At 44.0% G+C, this 26264-nt stretch overlaps 1 protein-coding gene across 8 annotated transcripts in view; it reads left to right on the top strand.

The window, feature by feature from the left end:
- Nucleotides 1-26264, top strand: part of LOC141108094 (beta-1,4-galactosyltransferase 1-like) — a 431706-nt gene that overhangs the window by 98262 nt on the left and 307180 nt on the right. For all 8 annotated transcript variants that reach the window (XM_073599387.1, XM_073599370.1, XM_073599345.1 and 5 more), the window contains one exon: nucleotides 22378-22565. In XM_073599387.1, the coding sequence (XP_073455488.1) occupies nucleotides 22378-22565 (188 nt within the window). The remainder of the gene's footprint in view (nucleotides 1-22377; nucleotides 22566-26264) is intronic.

Below are 26264 nucleotides of genomic sequence, written 5' to 3'. Positions count from 1 at the left end.
TTTGAAAAGGCCATTCTGCATCATGAGCGATTTACGCTCTGCAATTCTGGGAAAAGGCCATCCTCCATAATGAGCGATTTATGCTCTGCCATTATGGGAAAAGGCCATCCTCCATCAGCGATTTATGCTCTGCCATTATTGGAAAAGGCCATCCTCCATCATGAGCGATTTATGCTCTGCCATTATGGGAAAAGGCCATCCTCCATCAGCGATTTATGCTCTGCCATTATTGGAAAAGGCCATCCTCCATCATGAGCGATTTATGCTCTGCCATTATGGGAAAAGGCCATCCTCCATCAGCGATTTATGCTCTGCCATTATTGGAAAAGGTCATCCTTCATGAATGAGCATTTTATACCCTGCCATTAGGGGAAAAGGCCATCCTTCATGAACCAGTGATTTACGCTCTGCCATTATGGGAAAAGACCATCCTTCACGAATGAGCTATTTACGCTCTATTGTTATGGGTGTTGCTTGTGGCGTGGATATTTGCAGCATACTTTCTGCTATAGCCGCATTAATAGGTCTTAGAGTTTTGTACAACCCCCATCCTTGTGAGGCAACCTGTGCAATTTCATTGCTCTGCCACTGCAGACTGCATGCAGGCCCAAAATGCACCCTGAGCTGGGCAAGGCATCTTCTATCATGCTGGCATAAACGCATGTGCCAATTTCCTGGATTCTGTCCCTTCACAGGATAAGTGGAAAAAACTCCTTTAGAGTGTATTGACCACATGCTTAATGAATGTGACAACCTGCTAAGTGTCGTCATCCTGTGATCGTTGGCGGGTCTTATGTTTTTTGGAGTGTTTGCATTCAGGGTTTCTGCTCCCAAAATAATGCAAAACACCTTAATTTGCATATTTTCCTTGGGCACTCTTTTAAGAACCATATCCTACGTCGCCCCCTCCTACCTTTGCTAATCTTCTGTGCCACTAACAGGTGTGGCAAGCTCATATTTGCACAAAATATATGGAGAAAAGCATTTTACCTCTCACCAAAAAACATGGAACCCTGTCTCTTTAAGAACCATCTGCCTTCATCCACTCACCTCAGAAGTCTCTGCAGGTGAGCTTCAGGCAGCATTTCCAAAGGCAGACAGCAGACACAGTCAGAGTCTGAGACAAAAAACAGTCAGACTGTCTGAGGTAAGTCCTTTACCTGGCAGGACTGCAGAGAGAGAGGGAGAAAAGCCCTCCCAACTGCAGACCTCCAAAATCAGTTACACCATTGCATGCTATCTGGCGGTTCCCATCTTGTGCTACCTGTCTTCCCACACTCTGTGACACCATTCCCAGCCGCTCTCAGACTGACAATAAAGCCAGGAGAGAAGTGCAGTGCACTGCATATAAAAAGACAGGAAACAAAACAAAAGGGAGAGGCAATGATGACATTGCATTGTTTTTAGAAAGATTTACTTTCAGCATTCTGGGTCTTCCAACTCCATGAGAGGCTGAACATGGAGGGGTAGGTTCGGCAGGGGGGGATGCAGCAAAAAAATTTACTTACCAACTGCAATCAGCATGTGGTCTGGAGCATGACCAAGAAAAGAACATCTTAGTTGGGGGAGGGGCTGTCTTTTATATTCAGCTTGGAACATGTGGTCATTGGGGGCTCCAAAGGAGGTGTTAACCCGTTATGTGCTGACAGGAGGATGGGCCAGGAAATATACAGTCTTCTACACATATATCCACTGCATTCTAGTCTAGCCAAGCCTATATCTGACTGCAGGCCATTGCTGGTGTACATTTTCAAATATACTTTCAGGCAGGCAGGTGATTCAGTGATCTGCAGTGCATAAAATATATATACAGTCTCCTACATATATATCCACTGCATTCTAGTCTAGCCAAGCCTATATCTGACTGCAGGCCATTGCTGGTGTACGTTTTCAAATACACTTTCAGGCAAGCAGGCAGGTGATTCAGTGATCTGCAGTGCATAAAATATATATACAGTCTCCTACATATATATATCCACTGCATTCTAGTCTAGCCAAGCCTATATCTGACTGCAGGCCATTCCTGGTGTTCGTTTTCAAATACACTTTCAGGCAGGTGATTCAGTGATCTGCAGTACATTAAATATATACAGTCTCCTACATATATATATATATATATCCACTGCATTCTAGTCTAGACAAGCCTATATCTGACTACAGGATATTCCTGGTGTACTTTTTCTAGTAAACTTCAGGCGGAGTTTTGCTAATAAAATTTTACAGCATGTCTGGAAGGCCACCAAGGAGAGGTAGATGCTCACAGGCCACTAAAAGAGGGCAAGCAGGCTCTGTGTCTACAGCCAACAGTGCTGGTCTTGGACATGGTGCATCCTCAGCACATGGCCGTGGGGCATGTCCTTTTTTTCGGCAGCTGGTCGTGTTGATCCACAACATGCAGATGAGTTGGTAGAGTGGATAACTAAGCAGTCCTCATCCTCTGTCACCCAGGCTCAGAGTAGTTTGCCTGCCAATGCAGCTGCCAAAGTGGCCTATTCCATCGGCAAAATGTCATCAGTCACTCCTTCCCTAGCCCCACCATCATGCACGGAGGAGTCCCCCAAACTGTTCGACAACAGTGTCGGGTACATGCTGCAGGAGGATGCTCAGCATTTTGAAGGCTCCGATGATTGTACCCAGGTTGAGGAAGGCAGTAACGTGAGCCCAGAGAGAGGGGTGCCCAAGAAGGACAAGAAACTGGCAGTCATGTTCCCCCAGCTGCAGCATACTGCCAGGTTTGCTCCAGTGACGAGGAGGGAGGGGATGATGAGGTTACTGACTCTACGTGGGTGCCTGATAGAAGAGAGGAGGAGGAGGAGGCACATCTCCAACAAGGCAGGATTCCCTTCAGGGGCCAGCTTAAGGGCAGCCACCCAACTGCATCACACCGCAGAGCTCTGCATGTGCAGGGCGCTACTGAATCCCCGCGTATTTTGAAAAGTTCTTTGGTGTGGGCCTTTTTTGATACGTGTGCAGCAGATTGCACCATTGCTGTTTGCAATATATGTCTGAAGCGTATCAAGCATGGCCAAAAAAGCAGCCGCTTGGGCACCACATGCTTGACCAGACATATGTCGAGCTCCCATGCAGTCCGTTGGCAACAGTACTAAAGAAAACCACATCAAAGAACAAGGCAGACCTCTCCTTGCTCCTCAGCTGGGATCTCCAACCCCACTATGCCTTCAGTCCTCTCAGAAACCTACACTGAGAGGAGTGAAGGTGTGGAATTATGTGTGCCAAGTACCTGCAGGCAATCTGCTATCGCTACACCAACATTTGATTGTAGCAGGCAAATTTCCCTACCCCAGTTGCTAAACTGTAGAAAGAAATTCGGTTCCAGCCATCCACATGCTTATTGGCTGAATGCTAGCTTGGCTAAATTGCTAGCACTCCAACTGCTGCCTTTTCAGCTGGTAGACTCTACCCCCTTTTGTGAATTTGTGGAATGTGCGGTACCTCAGTGGCAGGTTCCCAAACACCATTTCTTTTCACAGGAAGGCCATTCCGGCTCTCTACCAGCATGTGGAAGGCAATGTCTTGGCCTCGTTGGACAGGGCGGTCAGCGGAAAGGTGCATATTACAGATGACTCATGGTCCAGCACACATGGACATGGACGTTACCTTTCTTTCATGGCGCACTGGGTAACTCTGTTGCAGCTGGGAAGGATGCAGGACAGAGTGCAGTATTGTTGGAGCTTGTTCCGCCACCACGCCTCCAAAATGCTAATAGTGGTGATTCTGCCACACCTCTCTACTCCACCCCCTCCTCTTCTTCTTCCTCTATGGCCTCTTCCTCTGCAGATTTCTCCTCGGAACCAGCGGTGCTTCGTAGGCGTTTAAGCAGGGCCGGTCCTAGACGGGGTGCACGGGGTGCAATGCACCCAGGTGCCAGAGAGGTGGGGGCGCTGAAGCACCAGAGTGCTCCCTTCCCTCCTCCTCCTCCTCTTGATTGCGCCCGGCGGTGGCGCTCTCCACCGGTGTTAAAAGAAGAAAGGCGCCGCCGCGCTGTGTGTGCTGCTCAAACCCCTCCCTCCTCCTGTCAGAGAAAGAGAGACATCGGAGGCAGAGCGGCTGGTCTCTGCGTGGAGAGAGACCAGCCGCACAGTGATGTCACGCGGGGGGGAGGGGAGCGGAGGAGCGGTTCGTGCCCGACACATTCTGCTCTGTGTCTCCCACTCCTGCCTACTTTAATCTCCTCTGCTCTTCACGCGGGCGGCGCGGCTGGCTGCACACTATTCTCTCCTCTTCAGCTGCCGCCCGGGTGTATATATGTACCCTAATGGAGGGGGGCTGTACTAATGGAGGGGGCTGTACTAATGGGGGGGGCTGTACTAATAATGGGAGGGGACTGTACTAATGGGGGGTCTGTACTAATGGGGTCTGTACTAATGGAGAGGGGGTCTGTACTAATGGGGTCTGTACTAATGGAGGGGAGGTCTGTACTAATGGTGGGGGTTCTGTACTAATGGAGAGGGGGTCTGTACTAATGGAGGGGGAGTCTGTACTAATGATGGGGTCTGTACTAATATGGGGGTCTCTACTAATGGAGGGGGGTCTGTCCTGGGGGGTCTGTACTAATGGGGGGTCTGTACTAATGGAGAGGGGGTCTGTCCTGGTGGGTCTGTACTAATGGAGGGGGGTCTGTCCTGGGAGGTCTGTACTAATGGAGGGGGGGTCTGTCCTGGGGGGTCTGTACTAATGGAGGGGGGTCTGTACTAATGGAGGGGGGGTCTGTACTAATGGAGAGGGGGTCTGTCCTGGGGGGTCTGTACTAATGGAGGAGGGTCTGTCCTGGGGGGTCTGTACTAATGGAGAGGGGGTCTGTACTAATGGAGGGGGGTCTGTCCTGGGGGGTCTGTACTAATGGAGAGGGGTCTGTACTAATGGAGAGGAGGTCTGTACTAATGGAGAGGAGGTCTGTACTAATGGAGAGGAGGTCTGTACTAATGGAGAGGGGGTCTGTACTAATGGAGGGGGGTCTGTACTAATGGAGGGGGTCTGTACTAATGGAGGGGGGTCTGTACTAATGGAGGGGGGTCTGTACTAATGGAGGGGGGTCTGTACTAATGGGGTCTGTACTAATGGAGGGGTCTGTACTAATATGGGGGTCTCTACTAATGGAGGGGGGTCTGTCCTGGGGGGTCTGTACTAATGGAGGTGGGGTCTGTACTAATGGAGAGGGGGTCTGTACTAATGGGGTCTGTACTAATGGAGGGGGGGTCTGTACTAATGGGGTCTGTACTAATGGAGGGGGGGTCTGTACTAATGGTGGGGTCTGTACTAATATGGGGGTCTCTACTAATGGAGGGGGGTCTGTCCTGGGGGGTCTGTACTAATGGGGGGTCTGTACTAATGGAGAGGGGGTCTGTCCTGGGGGTCTGTACTAATGGAGGGGGTCTGTCCTGGGTGGTCTGTACTAATGGGGGGGTCTGTATTAATGGAGAGGGGGTCTGTCCTGGGGGGTCTGTACTAATGGAAAAGAAAAAAGGAGCAGAGAAGAGGATTGTGGGACATGTAGTCCCGAGAACTGGCAGCCCCACTGTAACACGGAAACTGCAGCCCACACAGCATGCTCAGCTGAATGGGAAAGAGAGAGAGAGAGACAGGAGCCTGGGAAAGTTTTCAGGGAAGTACACCCAGGACTCCAGAGGGAGAGGACAGTGCTGAGAGAACACCATCAGAGAGAGAACCCCGCTGCCCTGCGCCACCAGAGGGAAAGCCACACAGCCTAGCGCCATCGCTGGCATTGAAAGGAATGGAGTCATTGCAGGAATACAGCGGAGTCATCATGGGCAATTCAGAGTGAGCTGACTCCTGATCAGAGGAACCGTTGCTGTATCGCTGGGTCAGGTGAGAGGGCCGATCGGCCAATATGTACTATGTCTGCAGTCTCTGACCATCTCCTGTACTATGTCTGCAATCTCTGACCATCTCCTGTAGTATGTCTGCAATCTCTGAGCATCTCCTGTACTATGTCTGCAGTCTCTGACCATCTCCTGTACTATGTCTGCAGTCTCTGACCATCTCCTGTACTATGTCTGTAGTCTCTGATCATCTCCTGTATTATGTCTGCAGTCTCTGACCATCTCCTGTACTATGTCTGCAGTCTCTGACCATCTCCTGTACTATGTCTGCAGTCTCTGACCATCTCCTGTACTATGTCTGCAGTCTCTGACCATCTCCTGTACTATGTCTGCAGTCTCTGACCATCTCCTGTAGTATGTCTGCAGTCTCTGATCATCTCCTGTAGTATGTCTGCAGTCTCTGATCATCTCCTGTACTATGTCTGCAGTCTCTGGGCATCTGCTGTACTATGTCTGCAGTCTCTGATCATCTGCTGTAATATGTCTGCAGTCTCTGACCATCTCCTGTTCTATGATTGCAGTCTCTGATCATCTCCTGTATTATGTCTGCAGTCTCTGACCATCTCCTGTATTATGTCTGCAGTCTCTGACCATCTCCTGTATTATGTCTGCAGTCTCTGACCATCTCCTGTACTATGTCTGCAGTCTCTGATCATCTCCTGTACTATGTCTGCAGTCTCTGATCATTTCCTGTATCATGTCTGCAGTCTCTGATCATCTCCTGTATCATGTCTGCAGTCTCTGACCATCTCCTGTACTATGTCTGCAGTCTCTGACCATCTCCTGTACTATGTCTGCAGTCTCTGACCATCTCCTGTATTATGTCTGCAGTCTCTGATCATCTCCTGTATTATGTCTGCAGTCTCTGATCATCTCCTGTACTATGTCTGCAGTCTCTGATCATCTCCTGTACTATGTCTGCAGTCTCTGATCATCTCCTGTACTATGTCTGGGGGTTCTTTCTAACAGACTCTCTAACAGAAGCCCTCTTTGTGTGCATCAGAGAGACTCCCCTCCAGGTCTCATTAGTGTACGCTCTTCCTGTATTTTTTTTTATTGTTAAAAGATCATGGGAGGATCCTAGGGTAACAAAGAGTTCTTAGGAGAGCATCTCTGTGTTTGAGTCATTGCCATAGAAACATTTGTAAAGGGGAGGAGTTGGTAAGATGACCACGCCCATGTGGGGGCGCCAGAAATATTTCTGCACCCAGGCGCCGGTGACCCTAGGATCGGCCCTGCGTTTAAGGGGCTACGTAAGCACTCAGGCAAAAAGATGCCATGTGGTGCTTGAGTTGGTCTGCTTAGGGGACAGGAGCCACACTGTGGCAAAGATTCTGTCAGCTCTGCAGGGGCAGACACAGAGGTGGTTTACGCCACGCCAGCTTCAGCCAGGAATGGTGGTTTGTGACAATGGCACCAACCTCCTCTCCGCCCTCCGACAGGGGCACTTGACCCATGTTCCCTGTTTGGCTCAAGTCCTTAATTTAGTGGTGCAGCGGTTCTTGTGCAGGTACCCGGGCTTACAGGATCTCCTGAGGCAGGCCAGGAAAGTCTGTGGGCATTTCCGCCGGTCATATAATGCCAGTGCTCGGCTGGCTGACCTTCAAAAGGAATGCAACCTGCCCAAGAACCACCTCATTTGTGACATGCCCTCCAGGTGGAACTCAACGTTGGCAATGCTGCAGCGGCTGCACATGCAGCAGAGGGCCATCAATGAGTACCTGTGTGAGTATGGCACCAGGACAGGGTCAGGGGAGCTTGGCTTTTTTTTGCCACGACAGTGGCTACTGATCAAGGATGCATGCACTGTCCTGTTAACATTTGAGGAGGCCACGAGGATGGTGAGCAGTGACAGTGCATGCATCAGTGAAACTGTCCCTCTTGTCTTCCTGTTGGAGCACACGCTTTGTGGAATAATGGACAAGGCACTTGAGACAGAACAGAGGGAGGAAGAGGAGGACTTCTTACCTCTCAAGGCCCCCTTTATCCAGACAGTATTCCTGCATGCCTGCTGATCACACAGGAAGAGGAGGAGGAGGATGATGAGGATTGTGTCAGCATGTAGGTGGAGCCTGGCACTCAGCATCAGCAGCAGTCTTCAAGAGATTGTTCTCAGTCTCCAGAAGCTCATGGACTTGTACGTGGCTGGGAGGAGGTGGCTGTGGATCATGTCATCCTTAGTGACCCAGAGGACTCAGGATCGAATACCTCAGCAAACGTTCACTGCATGACCTCCCTGATTCTGCAAAGCCTGCAAAAGGACCCTCGGATTCGTGGTATCAAGGAGAGGGATCATTGCTGGCTGGCAACCCTTCTTGATCCACAGTACAAGGGTAAGGTTGGGGAACTTATCCAGCCTTCACAGAGGGAGCAGAGGATGAAACATCTTCGGGAGGCCTTGCAGAAAGGTTTGTGCAATGCGTTTCCAGAGCCTGGGAGGTTACAATTTTCTGGTCCTCCTGGACAACGTGTTGCTGAGGCTTCTGTCAGTCACAGAAGGAGCGGTGGAGAAGGTGGCCGTCTGACCGATGCGTTAAGACAGCCCCAAGGTCTGATCGGTTCCAGCAACCATCGCCAGCGTCTGATTTACATGGTGCAGGAATACCTAGAGGGAAGGTCAGACTTGGAGACCTTCCAACCGAAAATCCACTGGGTTACTATGTGTTTAACAGGGGCATGTAATTACAATTTTTGCTGTAATATTTCACAGCAGGGCTCATTCCTGTGCTCAACTAGAGTATCTGTGAGGGGGTGCAGTGTTGTGGCACCACCACCAGTGCCTAAGGCCCAATTTTTCTGCCCCTGTTTAACAGGGGCATGTAATTACAATATTTGCTCTAATATTTCACAGCAGGGCCCATTCCTGCACCCACCAAGAGTAACTGTGAGGGCTTACAGTGTTGTGGCACCACCAGTCCACCATCACCAAAGGCCCAATTTTTCTGCCCATGTTTAACAGTGGCATGTAATTACAATTCTTGATATAATATTTCACATCACGGCCCGTTCCTGCGCCCACCAACAGTAACTGTGAGGGCTTACAGTGTTCTGGTACCACCAACACCTAAGGCCCAATTTTCTGCGGAGTATATAGGGCAAGCCGTATATAGTATATACAGGCGGTCCTCTACTTTCAAACATCTGACTTACAAACAACTCCTACTTACAAACGGAGGGAGACAACAGGAAGTGAGAGGAAATCTACCCCTAGGAAGGGAAATTCTCTCCTGTAAGAGTTAATATGGGAAAAAGGTGTCTCAACTGATGCTTTATCACCAATCCTTGTTTCCCTAATAACCCCAAATTTTCAAAATCCAATTGTCATTGGGACAGAAAGTGAGGTGAAATCTTCTGAACAGGGGCACAGACAGCAAAACAAATGTTACAGCGGTGATGATAACCCTTCCCTATGTTATCCAAAAAACTTAAAAATTGATTTTTTGTCTGGAGCTACACTTACAAAATGTACCTGTTCCAAATTACAAACAGATTCAACTTAATAACAAACCTACAGTCCCCGTCTTGTTTGGACCGCCTGTATACTGCTGTTCAGAGTATATAGGGCCTGGGGGCCCCACGCCTTTTCTTTTTTTCTTTTGGGTGCGGGGTTCCCCTTAATATACATACAAGACCCAAAGGGCCTGGTAATGGGCTGGGGGGGTACCCATGCCGTTTTTCTCAATAATTTTCATCCATATTGCCGGGACCCGACATTACATTACAGCCACAAGCAGTTTTAAAAGACTTTTATTCCTTTAGAAATGTCATTTTGTGAAAGGACTGTTCTAAACACGGGAAACACGCGCCACTTTACAGGCATACTATAGACACCCCCCAGGTACGATATTTAAAGGAATATTTCACTTTTATTTTTTCACCTTATGCATTGTTAAAATCGCTGCTCCCGAAAAAACTGCCGTTATTTAAACTTTTTCTTTTTGCATTGATACATGTCCCCTGGGGCAGGACTCGGGTCCCCAAACACTTTTTAGGACAATAACTTGCATATTAGCCTTTAAAATTTGCACTTTTGATTTTTCACGTTCGGGTCCCATAGCCTGGGTGTTCGAATGTTCGCGAAAATTTTCTGTCCGTTCGCATGTTCTGCCGAGAACCGAACTGGGGGTGTTCGGCTCATCCCTACCTACCAGGTATGCCCACCCATGACCACCAGGTATGCCAATCAGTGCCCATAAATGATGCCAATCATTGGCCATCATAAATACATGCCAGTGCCTCCTCATCAGTGATGCCTATCAGTGCCACCCATCAGTGTCCATCAGTGCCACCTATCAGTGCCTGTGTCACTTATCAGTGCTGCCTATCAGTGCCCATCAGTGCCACCCATAAGTACCCATCAGTGCAGCCTTTCAGTGCCCATCATTGTCAGCCAACGGTGTCCATCAGTGCCACCTATGAGTGCCCATCAGTGCCGCCTATCAATGCCCACCAGTGCTGCATACCAGTGCCACCTATCAGTTCCCATCAGTGCTTCATATTAGTGCCCAACATCAGTGCCCATCAGTGCCACCTCGTCAGTACCCATCAGGGCTGCCTTATCAGTGCCGGTCAGTGCAGCCTCATCAGTGCCCATCAGTGAAGGAGAAAACTTACTCAATTACAACATTTTATAACTGAAACAAAGAAAAACTTTTTTCAAAATGTTCGGTATTTTTTATTTGTTTAGCAAAAAATAAAAACCCCAGTGGTGATCAAATACCACCAAAAGAAAGCTCTATTTGTGGGAACAAAATGATAAAAATTTTGTTTGGGTACAGTGTTGCATGACTGCGCAACTGTCATTTAAAAAGCAACAGCGCTGAAAGCTGAAAATTGGCTTGGGCAGGAAGGGGGAAAAGTGCCCTGTATTGAAGTAGTTAAGAAAATAAAATTACACCACAATTGTTTTTTGGGTTTTTATTAATACAAATTGCATATGTAAAGTAATTTTACTATACCTTTACTTTCTTCCAGGTCAACTGTATGCGTGACTTGTCACCTCAAGAAAATGAATAATGTTTATTTTTTTAATGACAGTATTTTAATCAAGTAACTAGATGGGACATCTACATGCTAGCAGGCCCACAGCCTTGAGGACCAGCTCAAATACCTGCTACAAAGGCTTCACAGATTTTCTTTTTAATATTGTTAAAAGTGGAATAAAATCTGTCAGTAGAGTGAATTAAAAGATTCGCTGCTAAAAGCAGACTTATTAGAGCTCTAAACATTTGATAGTTTATTGACGCTGGGTAAGGTGGTAGCTGGATGGTTGTGCCTTGATCCTGGCAAAATTCTAATGCCGCGTACACACGACTGAACTTTCCAGCAGAAAAGGTCAGAAAAGAATCATTCCATCGGACATTCCGATCGCGTGTGGGCTTCATCTGACTTTTTTTCTTTTAAAAATTCTGACGGACCTAAAAATAGAACATGTTTCAAATCTTTCCGACGGAATCAGTTCCTATCAGGAAAACCGCTCGCCTGTATGCTGTTCTGACGGACCAAAAACGACACATGCACTGAAGCAAGTACTCGGTGTGGTAAAACCAGCGTTCGTATGGGAGCTAGCACTTTCTTCATGCTGCAAATTCTGTGATCGTTTAATGCAGCGCATTTTTTTCTTCTTTATAATGCTAAAAGAGTGAAGTTGTTTTGCTGCTCATATTCAAACAGAATTCTCACAAACTGATTTCTGGATTATTTCTCCTGATCTCATGAATAATATTTTATTTTTTAAAAGCCAGATCTCCATAATAATGTTTCCAATTTTTTTTATAGTCATCTTTTATTATTTTTTATTTCATCAAGATCTTTTTTTTAGTATTATTTTAAAATTTATTTTCTAGTGATCTCCATATTTTTTTTTTTTTTTTGTTACCACAATAACATTATTATTATTTTTTTTTTTTGAACCTCAAGGAGGTTGGTGTTCCTTGTTAATTAGACATTGTATTTTAGAAATGTATTTGAATAGAAACACATAGGCAAGTATTTTCAGAAAATAAAATATCCATTTATTCTGGGTAAAAAATAAAGATGAAGGCAATGCTGGAGAAACTTTTTGAATTTGTGAAGCATTTTGGCCCCAGGGCACACATCAAGTCTGTGGAAAAAAAAATTGGGATCTTGAGGAGTCCATATAATAGGGAGCCCAATCTGGTCCAGGAATCCCAGAGATCAGGACCAGCAGCAGATGACATATATGTCCCCAGGCTGTGGTACTACACCAGCCTGCATCTTTTATCAGACCAGACTGAACCCAGGCCATCACTTTCTTCTCTTCGCTGTAGCCTTCCCTCCACACTGCCCTGCAGCCTTCCCTGCAGCCTTCCTTGGAGGCTGTGGATCTGGTGGTGGACTTGTGGCAGGAGGAGGAAGAGGATGGGCTTGCTCATATATGTGGCTGTTTTCAGTTAACTGGCCCCTCATAGGCCTCTTTAGCATCGGGGGGTTCCTGAGGACATCTGTTGCTTCCCTAATGAGGCCCAGTGCTGCCTCCTCCATCACCGTCCCCTTCCTGGGCCTTTTTGTTGGAAGGCGGAGGGGAGGCACCTGGGAATGGATGAGGCTCCTACTGGGCCCAGCCACCTCCTGGCTGTCACTGGGCGCGGCCACCTCCTGGCTGTCACTGGGCATGGCCTCCTCCTGACTGCCACTTTCCAGACCCTCCTCCTGGCTGAGCTCATCCTGTGTATAAAAAAGGGACATAGTTTTAGTTTTTGGTTCATAAATCAGATCATAACTTGCAAATTCAATGTTAATACATATAAAAGACTATCATTCTGACCCCAGCATTTTTCAAGCTGGTCACAAACATTTTTGGCCACTACGGTCAATTGATATGTATACATCATTTTTTGGATAAAATCCTTAATAGGTAATCAGTTATAACATTTACTTAACATCATTAATATTAGGACAATAAATATGTTGAAAAATAATATACCTGGCTCCAGCTGGGCGCATCCGCTTCTTCCAGGATGGAAGGCTCAGGTTGTTCCTCGTCAGCCTCTCCTGGGGTGGAGGGAAGGGTGGAGGGAAGGCTGCAGGGAAGGGTCGAAAGAGATTCCCTGGCTTCAGTTTGGTCGTCCAGAAACTGCAGTTTTTGGAAGTACCACAGGTTGGGTACATATGCGTCATCTGCTGATGCTCCTGATCTCAGGGAAGCCTGGATCTTTTTATATTCCTTCCTATACATGTTCCTCAAGATCCCATTATTACTTTCCAAAAATGTCATATTTGCTTCTGGGATCCAAGTCTTCACAAATCCCAGAAGTTTCTCCAGCGTTGCCTTCCTTACTAGTTTATTGCAATATGAACTGTGTTTGACGTCCCACGGATTCCTCATCTCCCTGTACTTGTCAATAAATCTGGACATAAATTCTGTGTCCTTAAACTTATTCATTTTTTCTGTAAGACAATACACAAGACAAAAACACTAATGTCAGCCTAAACTCTCATAATCTGATCCCAATATAGGCCTCAATCTTTAAGCACTGATGTTCCAATTTTTCAAAAACATTTACCTTAGTTTTCGGACAGAACGTACGACACATGCGTGTTAGCTTTATATACACTGCGCATGCGTGAAACTCAGTCCGCGTCGCCCGCCCCGACGTTCTTTTTCACAAATATTCCCTGCCCCTTCTCTCTACGGTGTGCAGTAGGATCAAGATGTTGGAGACACAGCAGGTGGTTGTTAATTATTCCAGTAATGAGGAAAGCCGGAGCCCGAAACGTTCCGATCCCAGAAGAGGAGATTTAAGGCCTCCAATATGGCCTTTGAAGAAATGGTGGACATCTTGCGGAGGGAGGATTGTCATGGGAAACATGGGCCGTACACCCATCCCAATTTGCGCAAGGACCAAATCATGACAACAGTTGTGAACACTTTGAAGCAGAATTTTGGGGTACAACGCTCCAAAGACCAATTAAAAAACGCTGGTCTGACCTTAAACTGAGGGAGCCAGATCAGTATAAAAGAATAAAGAAGGTGCTTCAAAAAAGTAAGTACTTGTCGTGTGTTCCTATTATGATTATTAACTTGCATGCTGCTCCATGTGCTTTTCTTTACTGTTGTACAGTTTTAAATGGCTACTTTCATGTTCGTGGACACAGTAATTGTTAGTAGGAAACATCGTTAGTAGGAAACATCGTTTGAAAATATATACGATGTATTTAGTTGATGCAGGGTTTTAACTACATTTTGGTCTTGCTAATTTGTCTTATTAAAAGAAGTTTAGGACATTGTTGTCTAGATGTCTTTGAAACCTGAATGAATTGCAAACTTGATTCAGTGGAATGTAAGGAGAGGACACTCAGCAGCCGTTTATACATCTGGACTCAGGAGCACTAGTGTGGGACACCAGAGAGCATTTTTTTAGGGTAACCCACACAGGTGCTCCAGTGGATACTTGGGGTGTCTCCATCTGTGAAACTTGGCCAACAAAGGTACACCCCAGCTTCAGGTAATATATGTGTGCCTGCATATTTCTAAATACATCTTTTTTCATCAATTTTAGGTGATGTTCGGGTTGTGGAAGGGGAAGCGGAGGAACCTTTTACTAGCTCCAGCGCCCAAACCCTCATTACCAAAATCATGGCGTGGAATGGGGAGATCGACGCAATGCGCAATCGCCTGGACATCATGCAGCAGGAAATGAAGAACGTGTTCAATGTTTTGGGAAGAATATAATCCCTTTTTCCCTAAAACAAAATCGATCATGTTCTTCATTTTCTTTTTATTTGTACATTTTAAAAGCCAAATTTTGAAGATGCACACGGTGTGTCAACATGTGCTATCTGCCATCAGGGATCTCAATGTACGCGTTTTGTGGGTGCAACCTCTTCCTCATAACGCTAGTAGGTGAGAGGTAGGGATTGCACCCACAAAACACGTCCATTGATCCCCCATGATGGGAGATAGCACATGTTGACATTACCCATTTGGAATCCCAATTTGTGTGCATCTTCAAAATTTGGCTTTTACAGGGGTGACATCACCCCATCTGATTTATGCTAATATAAAGACATTTTTGACACTATAATGGCTGCTATTGCCTTAATTTTTGAGATGTTGAACTTTGTAAGTTCCAGAATTGTGTGTATGTTATGTTTTAAAACATGCCTGTTTGTAAAAACAAAAACAAAAAAACAAAAACAACAAAAAAAAGATTGTTAAAAAAAAAAAATATATTGATAAAAAAAGAATTATAAATTAAAAAAAAAAAAATATAAACGCACATGTGAATGTGCACAGATTAAAAAGTTTGCTAATCAACAATGTGTGGCTTCTTCTTTCATTGCTCAATACCAGTTTTGTAAGTAATTTTGTGTTTGTAGTGACACAGGGGCTTATTTACTAAAGAAAAATCCACTTGGCACTACAAGAGCACTAGGAGAACCTAGGAGATAGCCAAAAAGAAAAGCAAGCAATAAATACATTTCTAGATTTTATCTGATAATTTTTATTCATATCATTATTAATAAAAATTAGACATTGTCTGGCATTGCAATGGCACCCCTACCCGTAAAAAAATTAACATATTTCTCCCTAACTTCATGGGCGCTTTGGGTGGCCAAGCCAGTACAGCCAGTACCCAGGCCCATCAGGATTCTCTGAAATAAGCCGGCCTCAGGCCCAACTGAGGCAATAGAGGCAATATAATTTGTAGATTTTTTTCTTATAAAATTGTGCAGGATGCAGCATGATAGGACGATATGACTGAGTTTGTAGTCCACCATATGGATTGCTGTCAGAAACAGGCGGAACCGGCTGGCCATTATCCTGAAGGCATTCTCAACAACTCTTCTCGCTCTGGCCACCCGGTAGTTAAAAACCCTCCTCTCCCGGGTGAGGGTCCTTTGGGGGAATGCCCTCATCAGGTGCTCGCCCAGACTGAAGGCTTCATCTGCAATAAAGACAAAGGGGAGTCCTTCCACGTTATCCGCATCAGGTGGCCATCCCAGGCCACCGATCTGGGGACGCTGGTAGAACTCCGTCTGGGCGAAGACTCCGACATCCGACATCCGGCCATTCTTCCCCTTGTCCACATACAGGAATTCATATTGTGCCGACACCAACGCCATTAACACGATACTATGAAACCCCTTATAGTTAAAATAGTATGACCCCGAATGGGGTGGTGGCACGATGTGGACGTGCTTCTCATCTATAGCCCCTCTACAGTTGGGAAAGTCCCAATGGGTGGCAAAATGGGATGCCACAGTCTGCCATTCCTGTGGCGTTGAAGCAAACTGGGGAGTCAAACAAGAAAAAAAATATAAATACTTTTGCACATAACATTGCAAGCAGATTACACAAAAAACATTCTTGCCCAACATCAGTATAACATTTATTTTAAGTATTCTTTAAAGACTAAAATATAAGGCCCACTTATCAGATTCCTCACCCCATTGATAAAATTTAAGGGGGGGGCTTATAAATTAATTTAAGGACACACATACCATTTGGACACATTTTAAGGGGGGGCTTATACATTAATTTAAGGACACACATACCATTTGGACACATTTTAAGGGAGGGGGCTTATAAATTTAAGGACACACATACCATTTGATCCATTTTAAGGGGGGGCTTATAAATTAATTTATGGACACACGTACCATTTGGACACATTTTAAGGGGGGTTATAAATTAATTTAAGGACACACATACCATTTGGACACATTTTAAGGGGGGGGTTTATAAATTAATTTAAGGACACACATACCATTTGGACACATTTTAAGGGGGGGGGGCTTATAAATTAATTTAAGGACACACATACCATTTGGACACATTTTAAGGGGGTGTTTAGGGTAAGCACTACAATGGAGCTGACAAAATACATTAAGTGACTAGACTAGGTGTGTATGGGCTCAGGATAGCATGCTGGGGAGGTTAGTGAAGGCAAATATGCATGAAGGACAAAAAAGTAGCATTAAAAGATTACAGCATGCATGAGGACAAAGGGAACATTCACAGCATATTACAATCATGGTCATTAGGGATTGATGAAAGAAATACAATACATTAGCAAACATGAAATGTATAGAATGTGAGGTTAAAGGAGAAATCTTACTTTAATATAGTCCTACTGCAGGACCTGGATTATGGCAGAACAGGTCTCTGGGATAATGATCCCAGAGCCTGGGAGGAGATGCCTGTCGAGAACTTGAGGTCATGCAGGCTTCTCCCAGTCGCCAAGTACCGCAACGTGGCGACTAGCCTCTGCTCCGGAGTGATGGCTTGCCTCATGCAGGTATCCTGCCTGCTGATATAAGGGGCAGCAAAGCCAACAGACGGTGAAAAACGGGGTCCGTCATCCTGAGAAAGTTCCTGAAAGCATGAGGATTATTCTCCGGGATCTCACGAAGCAAAGGCATGTGAGAGAATTGGTCACGCTAGAGTAACCAATTCTTGGTCCATGAACTCCTCCCCACCCTGTTCATCGACTGGACTTGGGTCAAAGAATAAACCCCAACACCAAGCCTCAGAATAGCACGAACTCTACGACGAGTACGTACCCGCAACATGGCTTCAAAACGGTCGGCTGGGCAGAATGAACTTAACAGAACGCACTGAAGAACAGCAAGGCCTGAGAAGAGCAAGCTGAAAATCAGCAACGAGCGGACAAGAACGCACTAAATAAACAAATGCGAACTGACTACATGCACTGAAAAGCAGATACAAACCCCACAAGCACAAACTGAACAGCAGTTAAACGATCTGAAAAAACACAAGTCTGAAAAGCGTGAATCTCTCACGCTGGTGAGTCTCTCACCAAACTTCTAACACGAGATAAACACGAAATTATCAGAAGGAGCCCAAAGGGTGGCGCAATGGCTATTAAACTTCCGTTTTATACTACTCATTGGTAGACTTAGCGTACAACAACAACATTATCAATAAGACATTATCAATAAGACCATATGGGAATATATCAGAGTTAAATTTCCCGTAGTACCAACGTTTTACTCATTACCTAAAATCCACAAGAATAGCCATAATCCAACAGGTAGCAACGTTTTATGAATACCTAAAACCCCATGTCATAAGTTTATGTTCATTTGTTAAAGACACCATTCACTTTTTGAACATTATTGAAAACCTTGTCATGCTGAAGCATGATTACCTAGTCACCATCGATTTAGAAGCCCTCTACAGCTCTTTCCCCCACTCCAGGGGGCTAACAGCTGTTTGACATGCTATCTATCAGCAGGGTGATGGGGACTGGGCATATAACTAATTTATTTTGTAGCTTTTGGAGTATATCCTCTATCACAATATCTTCACTTTTGATGGCTCCCACTTCCTCCAGGTGCAGGGAGTAGCCATGGGGACCTGCTGTGCCCCATCCTACGCGAACCTGTACCTGGGGGAGTGGGAGAACACCTTCCTGAATGATGAGAACTTATCGATGTACACGGACCACTTCCTTATGTGGTTCTGGTACATCGATGACATTTTCACCATTTGGGATGGCCCTTTAGAGCTTTTACATCTATGCCTTGAACACATGAACAAAAATTCATTTAACCTCACTATTACGATGTCATCAAGTCGCAGTGAGATCCCTTTCTTGGATGTCTTGGTCTCCAGGAATAATGATGGTGGACTCAGCAGTGGCCTCTATCGGAAGGCCACTGCGGGCAACACCATATTACACGCCTTGAGTTTCCATCCACAAAGTTTAATAAAATCCATACCTTATAGTCAGTATCTTAGGGTGAGAAGGAATTGTACCAATGATGCTACTTTTAAAATCGAGGCGGACAATCTATGTGATAGACTTCTTCTGAGAGGCTATTCACGTACATCCTTAAAAAAGGCATACAGACGGGCCACCTCATATACCTGAAATAAACTTATCTATTCACAAAAATCTAAGAACCCAGACAATCCCCTCCGCATGATCACCAAGTACTGTAACCAACATACAGAAGTCAAACGAATTGTGTCCAAATGTTGGCACGTCTTAACCATGGACCCCAGTTTGGGTAGACTCCTCCCCGCTAGCCCTTCACCTTCAAGAGGACCTGTGGCATCTAGATTGGTTAGAAATGAATTTAGAGGGAAAAATCATGTTGAGCACTGTAAATACAAGGGCACATTTATGTGCGGGAAATGCGGATATTGTAAATTTATGTACACCACCAAGAACCAGATTTTACCTGATGGTAGTACCTTCAGGCCTAAACATTTTGCTAACTGGAAGACTGAAGGCGTTTGTATACATGCTCCAATGTGACTGTGGGTGTTTCTATGTCGGAAAGACCAAACTTGAGTTCTGGCATAGGGCATACCATCACATTCGGAGCATGCAGACATGTAATCCTGACTTGCCATTGGGGAGGCATACAACCTTGTTGCACCAGGGGGTATTCCCAAGGATCAAGTTTTTAATTCATGATTGGGTACATCCGAGTCCGAGGGGGGGAAATTGGAACAAGGATCTCCTCCAACTCGAACTAAGATGGATTTACAATTTACGAGCTACTAAACCCCCGGGACTCAATGACGCAGTCTGTTTCAAGCCATTCTTGGAGGGCTTTGACTCCGGGGGCATGGAAAAATAGGTCTCTTGGGACCTTCACTTGTTCTGCTTCCTCTCCTCTCGGGGCGTTCTTGTGTTCTTTACTCCTGCCTTCTGGTATGGCCTGTGCTTCATTAACTATATGTAATACATAGTATGAGTCTTTGACCCTATGGGCAATTATACGCAATATATAAATCCTGGGTTTATCATGCGATTCCCGGCATTACCTTGATTTCTTGCTAGGGTCTATATGTTTTTCATATTTTGTTTTTTATTTTTTGTTTCTTCTTAGTATGTAACTATTTTTGGTAATGTACAGTCTTGGTGCTGTTGATATACTCAGACTGTATCTGTTGTTTCGCGATTAATGTAATCGAGACGGGGGTCTCCTCAACTCCCCCCCCCCCCGTATGTCGCTCATGCATTTTCCATCATTTCTTCAAATGCCACGAGCCCAGCAGGCACTTTGCATTTTTTGTTTATCTATAGATAGGGATGGGTGGGCTTTTACTGTGTGAGCCCCGGACCTATTCATACTTTTGCTCTATTTAGTATCTACTACTATTTTAGTGCTATCCATCCATACATTCCCCCTAGATCGCAGGTACATCTAGCTATGACTTTGCTGTGCTTCATGCTGGGCTCTGGACTCTGTGGGTGAGCCCAGCAAAGATGTTCCCCTTTGGGGGACACCATGGGAGGGGCATCTATCCTGTTGCGCCTCCTTCCCATTCCTGGGTCAGTCTCCCTGACTGTCACCAGGGTGAAAATGAGGAGAATCTTGTGAGCCACAATCATCCAATGCTTAATGTGCAAAATTACGTGTAAAAATTATGCGAAACGTGAAATATTTTTTTAAAAAAATATATAAACAACGTAAAAAGTGTATACAATTATATAGATATCCAGCCGCAAACGCAGTTCACGCGTTCATAGTCGTGCCAAAATTAAATATAAAAAATGTTTGCGTTGCGCTTGATAATCTTATATAACAGTGCCCTAAATCATTTCTAAATAAATATTAAATAAATAAATAAAACAAAAATAAATAACTTCCTATGTGTTATGCTGGTATATGAAACAGTTAAAGTGCAATGTGCATGTATGAATAACACCAAAATATAATTACTTAAGTGATGCCTCAAACAACATGCAGTATCTTACATTTAGTGCAACATGCAAACTTTCAAATAACACAAAATTGCGAAAAAGTGCTCTGTGCTTTATAAACGCAGTCACTATAATCAGTGTTCAACAATCTCCATATTCTAGTGTCTTTTTAAAATATCCAAAACAAAAGTGTATCCGTGTTCAACGAAATCCAAAAAAAATGTCCTGTGTAATGAATCCGTGCTGCACACCAACCGTGATTTGTTCTGGTAACCCCCCAAAGTGATTGCGCTCACCTCAGAGCGTGTGACACAGTGGCTAGCTATGTCAAATCACGCTTGGTAGCCACTCATTGGGCTCTGCAGGATATAACTGATGCGATCTCCACTCACTCTGGGTTGAAAGGCTCCATAGATATCCACTCATAAAATGAAGAGAGACTACATAGTGTAATACTATCAAACACTATTTTATTAAATAAAAAAATCACTTCCCACAGAGGGGTACTCACATTCTCCTGGTGCTGCTGTGCACCAGACAATATAACGCTATATAAAACCGCTGGATATCCCCCTGATGAAGGCACGTGACCCTGTGCCGAACACGCGTAGGGGAGGGGCCAGGACGGACGAGGAAGCACACAGCTGAATAGGGAGAAAAATACTTACCCTGCGGCATACAAACCAGCGGTTTTATATAGCGTTATATTGTCTGGTGCACAGCAGCAGCACTTTTACAGCATCCTGGTTTTTTCAGTCCGGACTCCTATTCCCCTACTTACCTGACTTCATAAGGGTATATACACATATATATACACTTTTTTCTATATCCACATTAGGTAGGCTGCTTTTGTTTTAACATCATTTTGTCACTAGACTATATTTCAGTATAGCTAATGATCCCCTTCTCTCACTCCCCCCTCTCCCCCCTTTTTGGTGTGCCTGTTTGATCCTAGGTCCTTAGCCTTCTGGACCCCAGCTTGCCCACACATGCCGCACCTGGCTTCGGGGTGCAACAATTTCCAGTGTACTTGGGGGGCATTGTTTCTCCCTGGCATTTTCCCGATACAGCCTAGGGGATTTTTGATTCAAGTTTTGAGTGGACGTTGTTGGGGAGACACCCGTTAAGCTGCTTTTAACCATATGGATACCTTTGCACTATCAATGCATTGGAAGTAAGTGTTTTCCATCTCTTGGCTCCCTTTAGAGGTGCTGATACTTATAACTAATCATGTTTTTTATTCTGTAATATTCAGATGTATTTTCACTAAATGAACCCTGATGAAGGAAAAGTTCTGAAACGCGTTGGTTCAGTGAGATCATGCATTTCCATTAATGGTTCTTTTCTATGCATTGTTTTCATCTTTTTATCCATATTCATGTTCATTGTTTATATTTGTGATTATTGTACAAATTTGTTTTTGATTTATATCTTTGCTAAATTATTTTTTATATTGTAATATTGTGTGGTAGTGCCTCTAAAATCCCACCCCAGGGGACTCTTGCTTTTTCTATGCACTTGGGATGTGGCACACCCATGGAGGTTACTCCCTGTCGGATGTCTTTTTCTAATTGAACTTCCATTTTATAGTCCTGTCATACGTGGTGTACATGACCGCGTTCTAGACGGTCGGACTTTGGTGTGTACGCAAGACAGTTTCAGCGGAACTCCGTTGGAAAGACCGTCGGAGTCTTTTCTGATGGAAAGTCCGGTCATGTGTACGCGGCATTAGGATTATAAAATGTGTTTTAAATGTAGTTGGTGCAAAGGTTTGTATTTGAAGATGCAACTTACACATTAGTGGTACAGAAAATGAGAGCAGAGCATTAAGAATAATGTCCACTATATAATCTTTTGTTTTGCAGATAGAAATGTCCACTTTCAATAGAGCTAAGCTGATGAATGTTGGCTTTACAGAAGCTAGTAAAGATTATGACTATAACTGCTTTATCTTCAGTGATGTTGACATTATTCCTATGGATGAGAGGAATCTGTATCGATGCTCTCAAAACCCCAAACATATGGCTAATTCTTTGGACAAACATAATTTCAGGTAATGGCTTTAAACCATAATTTCATGTATAAATGTTTTTTTTTTAATGTAATTTTTAGCAGAATGAGTAAGTCAAAACCTGTGCAGGTGTTTATTACTATTTTAGATATAGCATCACAGAGAACAAGTGCACGTTCAATTTTTAAGGTGTAGTTATGTGTCTATGTGAATCTAGCTCCATCGTGGCTCAAACATACTAAAGGGAATACAATTGTGCTTGTAGTAATAGAGTAGAGGTAGGGAGTGCTTTCTACTGGAGTGTGGTACTTCCATCATGAAGATATCTTCATCACACACACACCAAACCTATAATGGACCTTATGTGTGGAATGCTTTAACAACAACTGAATTGCTCCAGGTTTAACAAAAAAAACAAAAACATACAGTTAAACCAACACTCCTTTATCCTTGATTACTGCCTATTCAGCATGTCATAAATAAATGCAATATCCTTCTTCAGGTAAAATTACATAAAACTATACAGTCTATAGCACCTTATATACAAGTCCAACACCAATTAAAAATGCATCATACACCCACCATGATATCACAGTGAGTTCAGATTGCCACCTAAAACCTTATGCAAAATATATACATACATTCAAAATGAATAGTGCATTAACATTTCTGACAGTCCCCCATTTAAGTTCTGCATGCAAGCTTCATTGTACTTATGCAGATTTTATTAAGGTATAGCTTACACTTGCAGTCAGGGGGTGGTAAAAATAGGTGTTTGAGTTGTGCTTTTACCACTTCTTATCGCCCACCTCAACCCAACACAGTGGTGGGAGGGAGTTGTACGCATGCCATGGCAGTGATGCTTTGCAATAGCAAGAATTATACTCATTGTTGCATTCAATGCCAATTGTGTCTTTTTTGCAAAACTGTAAAAATCAAAGATGTGCAAAACATTTGAAGTAAAATAATACAATAAATATTATTGTACCTATGTATTAATTCGTCGAATCCCTATAGTTAGCCTATCTATATTAAACTCTGAACACATGTTACTGTCGATATCACAATAATACAAGGTTAGCTATGAAACCAAACACACGGTTTATAAGTAATAAAGTCTTATTTATTTTCCAAGGAAATAAGAAAGCTAACATGAAATACTAGAGACAGATATTGCAAACTCAGACTAACAATACACATCATATCAGAATATGAAAGATGCTTATCACAAGGCCCTCCGCGAGGCTTGTTTCTTCCAGCTATGCTCAGATGTTGATGAGAGGGCCAGAGCCATGAGACTTAGGCCCAAGCCATGATCCAAAGGGAAAGGGGACAAATTGCCTGTGTGTGCTCTTTTTACTCAAACATATACGCCCACTCGAAGCCGTCCCCAATAGATATTGCCAAGAGGTAGTCCTTCAAATATCTGCCCATTCTCCAGGAAGCATGCTGTATTGTCCACTAGGGGGCAGCGTTTGTCCATGAATCATCTCTATTAGCCCTGGGCCGTCTTAGCTAGCCCTTATTCTCTTTGAAGCCTGTAATCACACATATCACAGCAGGTGGGCTTGAGCCAAGCCCTTGTTATTCTGATATGCTACAAAGCTTTGATGTGTAACTGGTTACATTCCAACTTAGGCCATCTGGCTATATCAACCAGGAAATGAAATACCAGAAGTATGATATTAAACCATATCATATATTAAACCGTGTTGACTTCTAACAACATTAAATAAGCAACTAATGCAAAAAATCTGGAGGCTTGTAGTAATGGCGATCCACAGTGCACTGCAGTGTGTGCACTACTGTACATTGTTAAGAATTACAATAGAATGATCTAATGATGTAATATTTAAAATGTTTTTAAGCACTTGCCAAATGGGCACTTAAACCCCCCTCCTGCCCAGACCAATTTTCAGCTTGTCCTTTTTTTCATACAAATAGAGCTTTCTTTTGGTGGTATTTGATCACCTCTGGGTTTTTTATTTTTTGCGCTATAAATGCAAAAAATGAAAAAAGACTGAAAATTTTGAAAAAAACGAATTTTTCTTTGTTTCTGTGCTAACATTTTGCAAGTTATTCATTTTTCTTAATAAATTTTGGCCACAATTTATACTGCTACATATCTTTGGTAAAAATAACCCAAATTAGTGGATATTATTTGGTCTGTGTGAAAGTTAGAGCATCTACAAGCTGTGGTGCAAATCATACAAAATTGATCACACCTGATGTACTGGTGGACTATCTCATTCCTTGCAACCCGAACAAGCCAGGAAAGTACAAATGTCCCCCAAATAACCCCTGTTTTGAAAGTAGACATTCCAAGGTATTTAGTAAGATGCATGGTGAGGTTTTCGATGTTGTCATTTTTTCCCACATTTCTTTGCAAAATTAAGATTATTTTATTCCCCACAAAATTGTCATTGTAATAGGTTATTTCTCTCACATAGCATGTGTATACCACACATGACACCCCAAAATACATTCTGCTACTCCTCCTGAATATGGCGATAACACATGTGTGGGACTTTTTCACAGCATAGCCATATAGAGAGGCCCAACATGCAGGGAGCACCATCAGGTGTTCTAGGAGCATAAATTACACATCTAACTTGTTAACTACCTATTACACTTTTGAAGGCCCTGGAGCACAATGACAATGGAAACGCCCACAAAATGACCCCATTTTGGAAAGCTAACACCCAATGTATAATCTATGAGGCATAATGAGTCTTTTGAATGGTTCATTTTTTCCAGAAGTTTTTGAAAAAAGCAAAGTTGTCCAATTATAAGATATTTCCAACACATAGCATGTACATAGCAAAAATGACACCCCAAAATACATTATATGTACATAGCAAAAATGACACCCCAAAATACATTCTGCTACTCCTCACACATGTGGCAATACCACATGTGTGAGACTTTTACAGAGCCTGGCAAAATACAGAGGCCCAACATTGAAATAGCACCTTCAGGCATTCTAGGAGCATAAATTACATATCTAATTTCTCAACCACTTATTGCAATTTTGAAGGCCCTGGAGCACCAGGACAATGGAAACACCCACAATGATCTCATTTTGGAAAGCTTACCCCCCAACGTATAATCTATGAGGCATAATGAGTCTTTTCAAAGGTTCATTTTTTTCCAGAAGTTATTGGAGAATGTGGGGAAAAAAATTAAAATGCATTTTTTTTTGCACAAAGTTGTCCATTTATAAGATATTTCCAAAACATAGCATGTACATAGCAAAAATGACACCCCAAAATACATTCTGCTACTCCTCCTGAGTATGGCAATACCACATGAGACTTTTACACAGCCTGGTCACATACAGAGGCCCAACATGCAAGAAACACCGTCAGGTGTTCTGGGGACACATAGCATGCACATACCAAGAATTACACCCCAAAATACATTCTGCTGAGCAAAGGGTAAACAAAAGATTATCTGTGGTTTTAGTAGCGCAGTTGTCCACAGGAGGATAGCACTGGTCCAGGCAGCAGGCAGGGACTTGGTCAGCAAAAGCGAACTCAGTTGTCCAGGCAACAGGCAGGAATACTGTCCATAGTCAGAACAGGCAGCAGGCAGGGATACTGTCCATATACAGTCCAGGGTCAGTGCAGGCAGAGATTGTCAGCAGTGCCAAAACATTGGTCCTGGTAGTAGGCAGGAACATGGTCCATGTGGTGTGGTCAGTTCATGCGACAGGCAGAGGCATGATGGCAGAAGTCCTAC

Source organism: Aquarana catesbeiana, linkage group LG01 (assembly GCF_042186555.1).
Source record: "Aquarana catesbeiana isolate 2022-GZ linkage group LG01, ASM4218655v1, whole genome shotgun sequence".
Taxonomy (NCBI): domain Eukaryota; kingdom Metazoa; phylum Chordata; class Amphibia; order Anura; family Ranidae; genus Aquarana; species Aquarana catesbeiana.
The sequence above is the reverse complement of the archived record's forward strand: the minus strand, read 5'-3'. Positions and strand labels throughout refer to the sequence as shown.